This window comes from Dermacentor albipictus, chromosome 2 (genome assembly GCF_038994185.2).
Source record: "Dermacentor albipictus isolate Rhodes 1998 colony chromosome 2, USDA_Dalb.pri_finalv2, whole genome shotgun sequence".
NCBI lineage: Eukaryota > Metazoa > Arthropoda > Arachnida > Ixodida > Ixodidae > Dermacentor > Dermacentor albipictus.
The window spans coordinates 168,694,709-168,709,553 of record NC_091822.1 but is presented as its reverse complement, the minus strand read 5'-3'; the positions used below and the strand labels follow the sequence as shown (position 1 = coordinate 168,709,553).

The following is a 14,845-nucleotide window of genomic DNA, read 5'->3' as shown; positions in this document are numbered from 1 at the left end:
CATAGTGGTTCGACGCGGACGGACAAAAGGCGCTGAAGAGCGATAACGGCTTATTATGACCGGAACGTCATCAGCGCACCCGGCGCCTCCCCCTGCAGTACTTGCGTTATCAGTGCACCTTGCGGCGCCGCCCGCATCAGTTCGTCGCGCCGCAGCGCTGTCGTTTTTTATCGGCACGATCAAGATCAGATGTGTGTTTCTTCTTTGTCCTCCGTCATTTTAGCACCTTCACTTCAGATCAAGTTTCGTAACATCGATAATGACACTGGATTGCGTGGAGATGAGCAGGCGACACAATGCTTACGCATACTTATACAACTCCCAGAGGAGTTTCTGCGTGAATTTTTTCATCGCTTATTACAGATTTTTGTTGTGCAGAGACGAAGGGCGATACTCGCAACTCACGGTAGCGAAACTACAAGTGCAAACACAGTGTCGAATTGTACGTACCATTTCATTGTTTTTCGTGAGTTGCCTCAGTGCCAGTCTGCAGCGGAACAGCTTGCTTTGCCAGCAAATCGAATTATCAACGTCAAATTATTCTGTGAGCAGACCAACGCGAAATGCTGGCCGAGCGCATAATACAGTATAAGGTGTTGGATGCGCACAAAGACATGTGAAACAAAGGATGTGACGCGAGTCCTTTAGAGATCAAATTTATTCACTATGAGGCAAATCTGAGTGTAGGTCTAGCTGAGATAAAGAATGATGAATTCAGTGGGTTTGGGCAAGTCGCATAGTGTGTAGAAGAGAGAATAAATTTTTATTAAAGTTCAGCGTCTGTAGTCCGGAGTGCTTGCTTCGAAATTGATTTTGCCTATAAGGTGCACAAACTAAAACCAAATTCTGGGCTTCTACGTGCCACAGTCACGACCTGATTATGAAGCATGGCGCAAATATTAATTTTCACCACCAAGTATCACCAGATCTTACAGCGCATTACGGACGTACTCAGCTAGAGCTCGGAGTAAGAGATAAATGTACAGTTAAGAATTAGCTGCGAATGCAGAGGTGAAATGCAGTTCTATGTGGCATAGTATTAATATCATCGTTTTAATTGCCAACAGTTCTCGTAAACCAACCCGTCCATGAAGGAGTTGCAAGAGTACCAGACGCGTAGATGCTACCGGCTGAAGTTTGTCCTGAATTTTGAAGTTTGGCCTAAAATGCAGCACATATGATAATACGTTCTAGGAGGTCTCAATTCACTCTTTGACTATGGGACCTCCTCCTGTATACCTTGACCTGTGAAATATGTTGTGGAACAATACATTGATTGATTGATTGATTGATTGATTGATTGATTGATTGATTGATTGATTGATTGATTGAAGCACATGACAGCATAAAAGCATCAGTGCGCTCGCGTATGTGCAAAAAGGAAGCATCGCAGCTCGCACAGCGGTTTAATCGCATTTGGATATTTTTTTTTACAAATAACTTTTTTTAGACTTCTTAGTTTTTAGTTTTTTAGTTTTTAGTCCTTTATCAAGTTTTTTTTTAGACTTTTAGTCGCGCCCTGTTTGCTCGCGTCTTTTGTAGCTTTCGCCAGCAATCTGTTAATCGATACCGTGCGATGGCCAGCACAGGCACGGGCGTATACGCTGTAAGATAATTTACAAACTTTTAAAGTAACTAAGGTGTAAATAGATTTGTAACTCTCGCTCTTACATTCAAGAAGTTATAGGCTCATTTATACCCTTATTCACTCTGGACGGTGTAAATTATCTAACAGCGTAAGGCCAGTTTTCAGAGGAGTGTCTGGTGCTACTAGTGCCACACGGCACTGCCTCTATGTTTTAATAACTGCGACAGTTGTGCCATCAACTCGTATATATAGCCCCAAATGCCACGATTAAAAGTCATGTCGGCAGGACAGAGCTGGTTCTGTGATAGAGAGCGCAATTCTCGCCGAATTTCATGACAGGTTGCTGTCGTAACGTGGGACACCCTTCGTCTCATCAGCAATGTCTGTTGCGTGGTCTGGGTGTTCCCGTCCGCGGGACACCGTTGGCTCTCTGCCAACGACAGCCATTCATGCCGTTCGGTATACATGGTGGCTTGCCGGATCACCGATGTATGGTGTACTAAATTTCCTCGAAGGCCGGGCTTGGTCATCTAAAGCAAACATGGCGGAATCCGAAAACGTCACTATATATATCACTATATCACTATATATATCATATATCACTATATATAAGTTTGGGAAACACGGGGACTTGTCGAAACGTTGGCTCCCGCTTTTGCCTTGTCCTCGTTTTGCTCATCGTATATATAAGTTAGACATCTAGTTGCAGCCAATCGCAGCCGAAGCTTGTATTCGTATTCTGCAGGCGTACTCCAGCCGTAGCTAATACTCGCACATGCAAGAGTGGCCCATATCGGCATACTCGGAGAGAAGAATCAAATGCTGCCAGAAATGCGAGTTGAGGATCTTAACTCCTTCTTGAGCGAACTTGTGCCGATAAGGACGAGGCGCCCCGGGATTTCGATAACGGCGAACGCAGTCGTCGGTAGTCGAATATTAATCTCGCAGGTCGACATCGTCAGCTGATTATACGTGTTCCTCGGTATAGCCCTTTTTATGCGCTTCGTGGCAGCAGTGTCTTCAGGACCCCAGACAACTTCCTGTCCTGCATTTCTGACAGTAAATGTAGTCAAGAAAAAAAAGATTATTTGCCGCATGATATACTGTAGGCACATATTCTTGATGCGTTTTCCGATATAGGGAACGTGCACTATACGTCGAGCTCATGCATGGTCCTTTTCTGTTTTACTTGGCGATAAATTCACTTGTCGAACGCTCCAACTCCACAGAAAGACTGTCACCAACCGGATGACTCTTTATGAATTCACAGGCTTTTGTAAGTGTTGTTCCAGACGGCTTAACAGGAAGTCTTCTGAGAACTCTGTTTGTAGGCATAAAAATGGCTGTGGCTTAGCTAAGGTTAAGCCCAGGATGCGAAGCATACTAGCCTTTATTTTAACGCGACAGCGTTAAGGAGCTCGTGTCGCAGAAAAGCCGGTGTCGTCGGCTCAGGCGTGCGGCGCTTGCTCAGGCGCACATTTCGTTGTCGCGCCGAACGCTGCGTTGCTCGACGCTCACCGCGTCCGATGCGGGGCGCTAAGTCGGTGCGCCGTAGCAAAGCCACCTAGAAACAGTTTCTGTAGCACGCCGCAACCTTCGCTTCTCATTCCAACGAGCAGCTCTGTCTCCAGGAGGCATCTCACCTCGTGAGTGTCTAGCAGAGGCAAGCGCAGCTGCTTATATACCGCCGCGACGCCGCGAGCGACGGCGCGAGTTGGAGCCCCGTTTCTCCTCTGTCGTGACGTCACGGTGTCACGTGGTCAGCCTTGAAGGCGACGCCGCGAGCGACGGCTCGAGTTGGAGTCCCGTTTCTCCTCTGTCGTGACATCACGGTGTCACGTGGTATTGAAGGCGACACCGCCGCGCCTGAGGAGCTGGGTTGAGCTCTAGTAATATGCTTCGCATAAAAAAGATCGCTATTAGCCCCGAGAACGAACACGAGCGGCGCTGCGAGCGCCGCTCGCGTGACGTCAGGGAGGGGACTCGCGCCTGTCGTCTGCTACAGTTCGTGCGTTGTACGGGCGCTTTCTGCGGTGTTTTCGTTTGTTCGCCCTCGTTCTCTCTGCTTGTATACTTATGGTGGTCGTCTCAAATATATTTTTATGACGTCTTCCTTTGCGAACATTTATTCAAAGAGCTAATTTCTTAGACAACAATGCAGCTCTCGAAGGCAACGCTACAGTGCCAGCCGAAGCGACGCAGACCAGCCCATTGCGGGTTTTTCATACGCGGATAGACAATCGCAAAAGCATAACCTATAGGAATCCAGTTATGATACCATACCTGCCGCGGTGCAACAAGTATGTCACAAAGCTGGCTATATATGACTACTACAGCAGTTACGTTGATTTTATTCCGCTAAAACAGGTTTGCTCACGACGAGTAGTTCATGGTATAATATCGAATTTTTGCATTTCCTCACAGAAACGCTCGGCAGTAGCACGGTGACTTAACTAATACTGGAGCTTAGATTCTACACGCCTCACTTGCTTCTTTAACTGCTTGTCAACATTAGGCGGTTCTTCACGTGTTTATTTTTTTTAAGCAGCGGAAATTTGAAGTACAGTTAATGAAGGCTTACAGCTATTTACAGAGTACAAATAGGAATGTACCAATATATATTCCCTTTTCCGTGCTACACGTTCAACTCACCTCTTTAGAGCGCGTTTGTTAATGATTAATAATGCATGTTATGTTCCTCTTTTTTTGTCTATGTTACCAAGTGAATATCATTTATTTATTTCAATGCCGCAGTGTGTTTTGCATTGTTATCATGGAAATATTTCACTGTGCTTTCATATATTGTATAACTGCAATGTTTTATGGCCACTATATAGATGTAATTTATATGGCGCTTGATGTGTTACCCCATGCAGCCATATTGTACCTAAGAGGGTGAGATTACCTCAAGCCGCGTCTGTGCGGCTTTTTTCCCTCATCCACCTCCATTTACCACTCCTCTGTACATGTGTGTGTGTAAACGGAAATTAATAAATCAAATCACATCAAACTCACTTGAGAAATTTACTGGTGCTTGTTGCTTAAGGAATATACATGACGAATCTGTTTGGCAAACTGACACAGGCTGCTCGGCCCAATTTTTTTAGTGAAGTATGCCTGCTGGACCACATAGCTGTAGCCAGAAAGCAGTCGAAGCGTCAATGACTAGTAGTATGGGACATATTGAAGATATCGAAATTCCCCCTGTGGAGGGTCAGAAATCAAGTGAAAGTATATGCAAGGCTTGTGGTGCTTTCTTTATGAATGTTTGCGATTGGATTGGAGTAAACTTAAATTAGCCTGCAAGGTTCTCTTTTAAGTACCGACGAAGCGAATAGTTATCCGTTTGTATAATTAAATAATGCTGGATCGAGACATGGTGAGACAAAAGGTGCTTGAATTTTCCTTTTGTAGGCAATCTAAGCTGCGTAGTAGTAGCTCGAGAATACTTTAGCCATTCCAGTTGGCACTGTAAAAAAATGCTTTATGGTTTTAATTCGAAGTTGAAGTGAACTGATGGGTTTCGCGAACATAGCGTGCCTCGCCATACGGACAGTCGATTGCTACCGTTACGTGATCAGGGGTGGGCCATATTGTCGATAAAGGCTACTGAGGGCCACTATGATACATTTCATCACTTTCAATTGAGTGGCTGTCGATCTAAACAACGAAACTTTTCTCTCAGGTGATTGCTACTATGGTGTTTGTGAATTAAATATGTAAATACTCTACATGACACGCCGTCGTGTTAGCAGCCATGAGCAATTCGTTTTTTGGAGGCCTGTTTCAGAGGGGGATGAAAGTAGCAGCAAACATTTTCATAAGAAATGCGCGCCTAACTATTTTTTTACGCATTAATGAATGGCCATATTTGAATAGAACAACACAACAGAGTAATAGGAATCATGATGACAGCTTCGCTGGGCAGTGTCTTTCTAATATCGGATAACATGTTGACGCCAATTACCAAATTTTTCTTCCACGTAAAATGCAATACCTCTCATAGCTAAATACTAAAGGAATGTTAAGTGTTTAGCGAAGCATCATACACAACTTCGCGCGTTGAATTTGCAGATATTCTCTTTTTAGTCAAAATTTACCGATAGACACGGCGCATATATGCATTGCAAAACCTTGTAGACCCCTTTAACGCTACTTAGCTTGCGATATCCAAGTCGCAAAGTTTCTCGACTCACACGCTTTTGAAGAAGAAACTGTGGTTAAGGTATTGCAGCTGAAAGAAGCCGACTTATTCTTCAATACGTACGGCTCGAGCCACCTATACCCCAAGCATACACGAAGGGAACGAGCGCGCGCGGCAGCCGAGCGAGCCGGAGCGAGCGGCGTCCTGGCCGTGACGTCACTCGCCAGAGGGCGCCATTCCTCTTTCTCGGGGCTAATAGCGCTCGCGTGCATTCGATAATGTACGTTTTGGCCGCAAGAGACCAGAAGTCGCGGACATGTGTTGGCACGTCTTACGCAGAGCGACAACTTGACGAGAACAAAGCTGGCAAACAGTGAAACGACGCTTGGCAATACTGACACACACTCGACGGCGCAGGTGGACACACTGATGCTGTACGAGGAGCTGGCCGTGGCCCTGTGGAAACGTCACCGGATGGGCCTCGCCGACCAGGACTCGGTCGAGTGTTGGGACGCCGACAAGCGCGGCACGGATAGCCCGGATTCCAGGGTACACATAAGTGGGAAGCGTCCAGGGCCTCGGAGATCACGCACGTGTACCGCTTTTGCGTCTCGGGTCTTGGAGTCCACGGTTACGCGCAGAGACCCTTTGCGGGCGGCGCTGTAGCCGCGGCGGCGGCGCCCGAATACTTCGGGTCACATTGTCGTCGACTCTCGACCGTAACGGAACCTATTCTAAGAATTAAATGCTTAAGGGAATTCAATTTTCAGCACGTGAACTGTCTGGGGTTGAGAGCGTCTTTGGCACAAGAGTGTAATTGAGGACGAGATTTCAAGGAGTACTCCATCGTCTTATACCTGTGTCACACGGGCACATTTGGAAGGCCTTCCAGTCAACGGCCTTTGAAACGCCACAACTCTATCGACTCAAAGGAGTTGTCACGCTGCTACACGGGACTTTTGAAAGGCCGTTGAGTGGTTCAGGCGTTTCTCGCAAAATTGTGTGGTGCTGCGGATCTTTATTTTCGTTTTCATGTCACGAAAAGTTAAACAACGTTAAAACCATTTAGAAGCACTATAATTTCTTTTATATTTGTTTATACATTAAAAAAAATTTGTTTATTCATTGTCGTACATATATGTATAGTTTTTAAGTTGTTGAGTAGCGAAAATGTGGCTCGATGCGGCTGCCGTTCTCGTGTGTGTTCGCACATCTTAAGTGGCAAAAACAGTTTATTGAATAATGAATAACATAGTACATAGTAACAATCATACATAGTATTTTAAGAGCATTTGGTTTGATTTGTTCTTTCTAACCGTGAGTACGAGCACAATGTGAACGAGAAGGCATGTTCGCGCTGTTTCCGCTTCCGTTGCTCAAAGGCCATCGAGATTTCGATAGAGTTGTAAGGTGCTCCGTTGACTCGATAGACCTTTGACTCGGCGGCCTTCGAAACGGCCCGTGTGGCAGCTCGAACTTGACCTTTGAGTCAACTGACTATCGGTTGGAAGGCCTTCCAAACGCCCGTGTGACACGGGTATTACTGTGTGTATCTTGCCCCTATAACTGTACGCCCCTTGCTATCGTCTTCCTTCTCTCTTTCTCTTTTCCTAGATTCGTATACGCTGTAGCAAGCGAGAGATTAACGCCTCGGACTGACCTCTCGGTTTCCTTCTCAGTAAACGCTTGCATATCAGTTCAGTTCACTCGAAGCTCGCGAGCTGATCAAAGCTTTATGAAAAGGAAGCGTCATGAAAGTAAAGTTTTATGTCATCAGTTCAATGTGGAGGATGAGCACTTATACGTCAAGAGCGGCAATCGTTACGGCAGGGCTACGAGATACCATTTCTTTATAACCTACATACTTTCTCAAGGTACTTACATAGATTATTCTACAATATTTTTTAAATCATAATGTCCTGAAAAAAAAGTCTTATGTGGCGCAATGCAATTGTACACCAAGCATAAACCTTTTATCTAACTTGCGCTTGAAAAAAAAAAAAAACGTGCACCGTCTATCGCTAATACAAAAGAAAATAAAGGTCAGCTAGGCGCTAACGGTAACCACCGTTGAACCAATACGTTTTCATTTCTGCATTATGTCGTATAAAGCGTTTGTTTCTTTTATTAAATTTGCTCACTCGTGCGCTCATGACGTGGCATCGCAGCCATTGGGTATTAAGGAGCCGTTTCGCTGCTGCACACGCCTCGCGCCAGCTTTTTTCGCTCAGTGAGCCATTTGACGTTTCACATCGATGCGTACTGGTCCGGGGAATGAAGATGGTATTATAATGCCCTTCCGGGGCGGTCGCTCTACAATTTGAGCTAACTATAGGAGGAGGCTGTAGCACATCTCGTCGCGAGGCCGAACGGTGAACTATCTAAGCAAACTATGTTCCTCTCATCCCGTTCTTACCCCAAAGGACAAGACACTTATCGTCCTCCATTTAAGTAAATTTCGGCTGCCTCGGTAGGCGGGTCCATAGTACTTGCGGCTGATCGAGTGCGACCCGATTTCCTTCGACTGACAAGGCGAGACCAACGACTACACGGCACCACCCCTCGTTCGTCCCACCTTCGCTTCTGCAGCGCCGCAGCCGCCCGATCAAAAGACATGCAGATAACTGAAACTTGGCCGAGTCGCTGTTGGTTCGTCTTGGGAGCGGTCTCTTCTGCATCGCGTTGCTCTCTCTCCGCGCTGTTCCGAGTATGAGCGATATAAGCACTTGCCCCCAGTTCAACAGCTGTGGCACTGTATGCTCTAAGCCACACGGCGAAGTGTCTCGGCATGTACGGGAACAGGGGTGTCTTCTCGACACGCATGCAGAGAGTCGTGGCGCTGAAGCGCAAGGTGTCCATCCTCAAGCCCTCCAAGTTTGCAGCCGCACAGGACGCCGCTGGAGCGTGCGCGCCCAGGTATAATCTACGGCAGTCTTTTGCGTGTAGCTGAACATGATTGAACGTGTAGCTGAACGTGAGCTGACGTCAGGCTGACGTCGGCTCGTCAAGCACGTCATCCTGACGTGCGAGCCGACGTAGCGGACGGCATTCGTTTGAATGTATATATGGTGCTGCGCGGTCGGATTGGATAGGACGGATGAAATCATTGGATGGAATGGACCAGTTGAATTGAACTGGACGAGTTGATTTAATGAGCATCCAGTTTGAAACGCGCTCGTGGCTCATTTCGCCAAGCTTAATTGTTGTCTTTTAACTTTCTGTTGCGTATATTCTCAGCTCGTGATATCCGTTGTTCGTGCCAACAAAACATCTGAAATCCTTATAGTAGCCAATGTTCTTTCAACCAGTCTACTTCTATTCTTTCAATCAGACCAGTACACAAGCACCAGCCCTGTGTACTCATCTTGTCTCTGGTTTTTATTTTTATTTTCACGCTATTGTTTTTTTTTTTCAATCAGTGTTTTCTCTATACCGTTACGCGAGCATTCTTCCAACAGCATTTTGCTGTCTCCACCACAGACTCGTTTATATTTGCCATCCCACCGCATACTGTTTTCAAAACAAGGCCTCGTGCAAGTGACTGCACTAGCGTATAGTTTGATGCTAAGATTATGATACCTCACGAACAGTATATAGTAAGTGTTATAGTAGCGCTCATCAGTGCACTCTATATAGTTTTGTGGGAGGGAAATAACATTTACAGCGTTATTTATGCCAACAGGTTAGAAGCCATTGATTTCGCTCATGAACCGGGGTGCTATTCCGGGCATTGACAAATTCCGCCGTATTGTCGATATCACCTTCCGGTCAGTATTTTTTGACCCACAGGCCTGCAATACAGCCTCTCTGATTAGCTCAAAGCGTCGCCATTGCAGAATTTCGACCGTATATCGTAAAATTAATTTGCAGGATAACATGTCCTGCTACAAGAAGATGTCCTTGTTCGCTGGAGCCCTATTTCCGATCGACCATTTTCGCGAATACCTTTGGTACAACGACACTTGCGAACGCATTTTTTTTTTTCTCCCTTTTCGTCTCGCGAAGCGCTACCCGGTTCGCCGCCGACCTCCCACCGGGCAAGGCGTCGACGCCCCCGAACGAGTCGAAGCCGCCGGAAGGCAAACTGATCCGTGCCAAGCGTCGCCGTCAATCGTTCGCCGACAAGCCTCACGTGTTCGAGTACAACGAGCACCGTCGCGTGACCCACGACATGCCGGCCTCGCAGCAGGAGGAGCCCAACACCAGCCGCACATCTAACCCCAGGTGCGTCGGTGGTGCCATCTATGCTGGCGTTCGCTCTTTCCAGGCATCGTCGGAGAAGGTTCTTACACGCTGGAAGCTGTAGAGCACACTGCAGGGCGCATTCTGCCGTGGTATATATTAAGGCGTGTTAGGAACACCGGAGATGCTAAGCAAATGTTGCGAGCCGAGAGAAAGAGAGTGATTGCACAGAGGTAGAGGCAATCACTCTCTCTATCTCTCTCACCTGGCAGCATTTAGTTTGCTCCTATCTCCGGTATTCATTAAAGTTCTCTGTCTGTCTGTCTGTCTGTCTGTCTGTCTGTCTGTCTTGTCTTGTCTTGTCTGTCTGTCTTGTCTTCTGTCTGTCTGTCTGTCTGTCTGTCTGTCTGTCTGTCTGTCTGTCTGTCTGTCTGTCTGTCTGTCTGTCTGTCTGTCTGTCTGTCTTGTCTTGTCTTGTCTTGTCTTGTCTTGTCTGTCTCCGGTATTACTGACACGCTTTTGAAAAATCCTTTCGGTAGAACGCCGCTGCAGTATGCTGCTCTACAGCTTCCGGAGTAAAACGCAGCGCGAAGGGGCGAGCTACTCGGCCTTCTCTCAGCAGGGGCCGTCCCGCTATCCCTAGGTCAGCGTCCGCGAACGACATTCGTCCCCAGCCTTTCTCCCATGTCGGAGCCGACGAAACACGTGACGCTTACATCACGATTGCTGCCTCGCTTGCGTATTTTCTTTCTCTCTTTCTGTCCTTCCTTTCTTACTGCGGTGCGCATTTCCGGTGGTGGTCTAGCGCGCTTTGCGGTTCGCGACAATTCCTAGCGTTGATCGCGTGCGCCGAACACCAGCGGTTACGACATCGCCTTTGCTCTGGCGAAGCGATTGGTCGCTCTCATAAAACAGTGGGGCACGTACTTTCGATTGAAGTTCAAGCCGTTCTCGCGGAATACATCGGTACAATATTTTGCAGGCACCGTCGTCACCGAATGATTTACGCACCGCGTTTGCTCTATAGCGATGCCCAAACTTGGGTATAGGCCCTTTTCAAGGACGTTTAGTTTATATGCTTGTCAATTCCCTCGAATTCATTCTCTCGTGAAGTTTACGATTTCTGGCTCCGTCTACGATTTTACGAATGCTGCGTCAAAATGCACGAAAAATCTTGTTTGCGGGAAAATTTCGCTCGTTGGTCTTCGAAGGTATTCTTGGAAATCTTCTGAGCGTGAGAGGACACCAGAGGAACGCTTGCTTCGAGGGAGTCTGTTCAGACACGTTCTTCTTATACAGCAGGCAAAACCGACAACAGCAATGTCGCAGCAAAAGCGACGGTTAAGTTTAGCTAAAAAAACAATGTGCTGCTGGGCGTCTTATGTTGTTCAAAATTTGTTGCGATCTGTGTGCGGCCATGTAAAGGTACAAATCGTTATTGGTAAAATGCGTACGCATTTCAGAAAAGGGTCCGAACCAGGGCAAGGTAAAAAAAAGGCAACGATTCGCAACGCATATACATACAAGGGTAGTATACAAGCACTGGAGAAGCTGGTAGCCAGCCCAGATCCAGCAAGGCACGTCGTCATCTTCAGTTCGCGTAGTGCTTCCGCGTAAAGAGTACCTTCCGTACAACCACAAACAACTAGTGTCCAGCGCAGTTTTTCGCATAAGTGCCGGCCGGCGCGTGGTATTTACCATATATGTCGTAAAGAACAACGCGATGTACCGCGTTCCGCTCGCTCGGCGCCGAAGTCTGCCCGCGACAGATACCATCGGCGGCCGCACGATTTGCTATAGCGAGGCAAGAGGCACGCAAACAATACGACAGACCACGACTTCCGATACGAGGCGACGCGCCAGTGAGTAATTAGTCAGGGCGAGTAGGAGGCCATGAGCACACGAAGTTTGACACCTGCACATCCACAACACAACCAAGCCTTCCCATGCCAATGGCTACCATGACAAACGTTCCACGACATCCGCGAAATTATAGCAATCCCTCAAAAGAATAGAAAGCTGAGCTAGTTTATCTGTTTACTGTGTATTAAGTGCACAGAACAGTCAGAAAAAAAATAAAGAAAGGAAAGCCACACACTCTGGGCTTGTGTACGTGCGTGATTTAATAGAACGTTTTGCTGGGCTAGTTTGCTTGTGTATAGCACGCTTGACAAGCGCACGCGTTAGACGGGACAAAAGAAGACAGGCATGACAAGACCAGGCAAGACTATCGCTTGTCTCGTGTCTGCCACCTTTTGTCTGTTTTGTCCTCTTGTCGAGCCTGCTAACTTGTGTGGGGCATCCTGTCTTTCTTTTCTCGCCTGTCTCGCGCGGACAAGTACATTAAGCTCTGCGAACAAGGAGGAGGTTACAATCAAGCGGAAGATGCCATCCGCTCACCCTACGTCATTGCTGCGTTAGTAAATACGCTGACGATGGGTGAAAATGCGCGTATAATGTAACCCGGAATCTGGTTGCCGCCCCGTGCGTCTCCTTCCCTTTTCAGCCCTTGGTTCACGCCGTCGCAACAATCATCCGCCTCCTTGCGTGCCTCGTTTGGGAAGCCGGCATCTTTCACCGCGGCCCGAACTGGCGGAGAAGGCGCACCCGTGGCGGAAGCCACGTCCTCGGACCATGGGTCCTCGTTGTCGCCGACCAGCGCTCCGAAGGTCATCGGCGTCGCGGCGAGTGGTTCCGGTGTCGCCTTCGCCAAATCCGCCGCGCCATCCGACTCGGCGACCCAGGTGCGCGTACATATAAAGCAAATTAAGAAACAAGCGAGAGAGTGGTCAGAAAAGCAAACACAACGAGAGCCTGGTGTGTGGACAAAAGTGCACATAGGCGAACTGCGATAAGTGATGGAGCGATATTCAGAGGGTATATGCAAAAGCAGCGCACGTATGGAACGCTCCGAGGGAAATTAACGAGTAGCGCGCGGAAAGAACACGCAGCTGGAAAGTAGAGAATTGACACAGAGATTGCAGACAGTGAAACGCACAGAAAGAACAGACGTGGAAAATGACACGCGGAGAAGGAGTGTACAGAGAGCACACGTAGAAAATACACGTAGGGAACACACCTGTAGTAACCGCACATAATGAAAGTGCACAAAGGTACTTAGTTTGTATGTTTAAGTCTTCTCTGCTTCCCTACTAAGACCCGATTCACGGCCAATCCCTCACAGTGGGCTTCCGCCATTATTTTTGGGATGGCAGGCGCGTAAGACGCTATAGCACAGCTACATTTACTTCTCGCGCAGAATGAATTCCTCAAGATGCCGTCCCTTCGGCTGTATCTTGCTCGTCACGCTGCTTGCGTTCTGCGCGCAGGGATTCCGGCCGGCCGCGTCGATGCAGCGTCGCGTCTCGATGGCCGCCACGCTGGGCCCGTCCCGTGCGGAGCAAAACTCTGGCGGCTCCGGTGGCTCAGGCCGCTTGCAGGCGCGCCGCATCTCCATCCGCTATCCGAACCAGCCGTTGATGCCGGGTCGCGACGGTCACAGAGCCTTCCAACGGTTCCGCGCGGATGACCGATCCAGCGTCTCCAACGCAAGTGAGAGCCCGTCGGTTCGCACCGTCCCCATATCGTTCCCTGTTTCAGGGGTGTTGTTCTCATGGAGGAAGAAAAAAAATTATGAGAGAGAGAGAGGGTCAAGGGCCAATCTTGACGCCTGTAGCCATTATATATATATATATATATATATATATATATATATATATATATATATATATATATATATATATATATATATATATATATATATATATATATATATATATATATATATATATATATCATAAGAAGCATAATCATAAGCATTATATCATAAGGGTTCGGTTCCCACCTGCGGAAAGTTGTGTTTTCATCCACTTTAATTTCCATTAATTTATCGTTTCTTTATTTCATTTATTAAGCACAAGTAATTTCCCCTGTGTTGTCCTTGGTATCAGTGTTTGTTGGCTTCTTATGATATGACTAATAAAAAAATGGCTGTGGCTTAGGTAAGGTTAAGCCCAGGATGCGAAGCATACTAGCCTTTATTTCAGTTGTTGAACCACTGTTTAGCCTGGTGAACTGCTGTTGCTTGGCTATATTTGGTTCGGCTAGACGAAGAAACAACTCATGCATTACTGCTTCGCCTTCAAGAGTGGAACGCGACAGCGTTCCCGTCGACCCGCCAAGGGGTGTAAGACAATGGGCTACAGGGCAGCGACTACGCGCCCCGCATTGGACGCGGTGAGCGTCGAGCAAAGCAGCGTTCGGCGCGGCAACGAAATGTGCGCCTGAGCAAGAGACGCACGCCTTAGAAACAGCTCGTTTCTAAGGCAACACCGCATTCACTAGAGGCGCTTTTGTACCGCTTTGAAGCATCGTATTCGTGGCTCAGTGGTAGCGTCTCCGTCCCACACTCCGGAGACCCTGGTTCGATTCCCACCCAGCCCGTCTTGCAAGAGTTAAGCCAAAGCCACTTCTCCTCTGTCGTGACGTCACGGTGTCACGTGGTTTCAAGGCGACACCGCCGCGCCTGAGGAGCTGGGTTGAGCTCTCGTAATATGCTTCGCATAAAACGTGCGCAAGCGTCTACATCTGTGCCCATTGTTTTTTTTTTTAAAAAATCGCATAAAATCGGGCCCCTCGGTTAACCCCCTTTCTTCTCGTTCCCATATATATATATATATATATATATATATATATATATATATATATATATATATATATATATATATATATATATATATATATATATATATATATATATTGACCAGTTGCCTTCAACCAGAATGATTACGTACTCGTGACGCCTGCGGCAGAAAGGATGTTTCACATCCACCGCCAAGGTTTGTGAGTGACGGCGCTGGCTAACATTCCCAACCAAGGTTGTTTCTAGTAGTAACACACAAGTACACAAGAAAGTGACCACGACGCGAGCA

At 47.3% G+C, this 14,845-nt stretch overlaps 2 protein-coding genes across 4 annotated transcripts in view; one reads left to right on the top strand and one right to left on the bottom strand.

Moving 5' to 3' along the window:
• Nucleotides 1–14,845, bottom strand: part of LOC135900901 (uncharacterized) — a 435,375-nt gene that overhangs the window by 23,966 nt on the left and 396,564 nt on the right. The window lies entirely within an intron of this gene.
• The window catches only part of LOC135910651 (uncharacterized), a 33,099-nt gene that overhangs the window by 4,656 nt on the left and 13,598 nt on the right, over nucleotides 1–14,845 (top strand). For all 3 annotated transcript variants that reach the window (XM_065442672.2, XM_070534408.1, XM_070534407.1), the window contains exons 5-9: nucleotides 6,150–6,281; nucleotides 8,560–8,648; nucleotides 9,738–9,956; nucleotides 12,421–12,658; nucleotides 13,244–13,466. In XM_065442672.2, coding sequence (XP_065298744.1) covers nucleotides 6,150–6,281; nucleotides 8,560–8,648; nucleotides 9,738–9,956; nucleotides 12,421–12,658; nucleotides 13,244–13,466 — 901 coding nt within the window. The remainder of the gene's footprint in view (nucleotides 1–6,149; nucleotides 6,282–8,559; nucleotides 8,649–9,737; nucleotides 9,957–12,420; nucleotides 12,659–13,243; nucleotides 13,467–14,845) is intronic.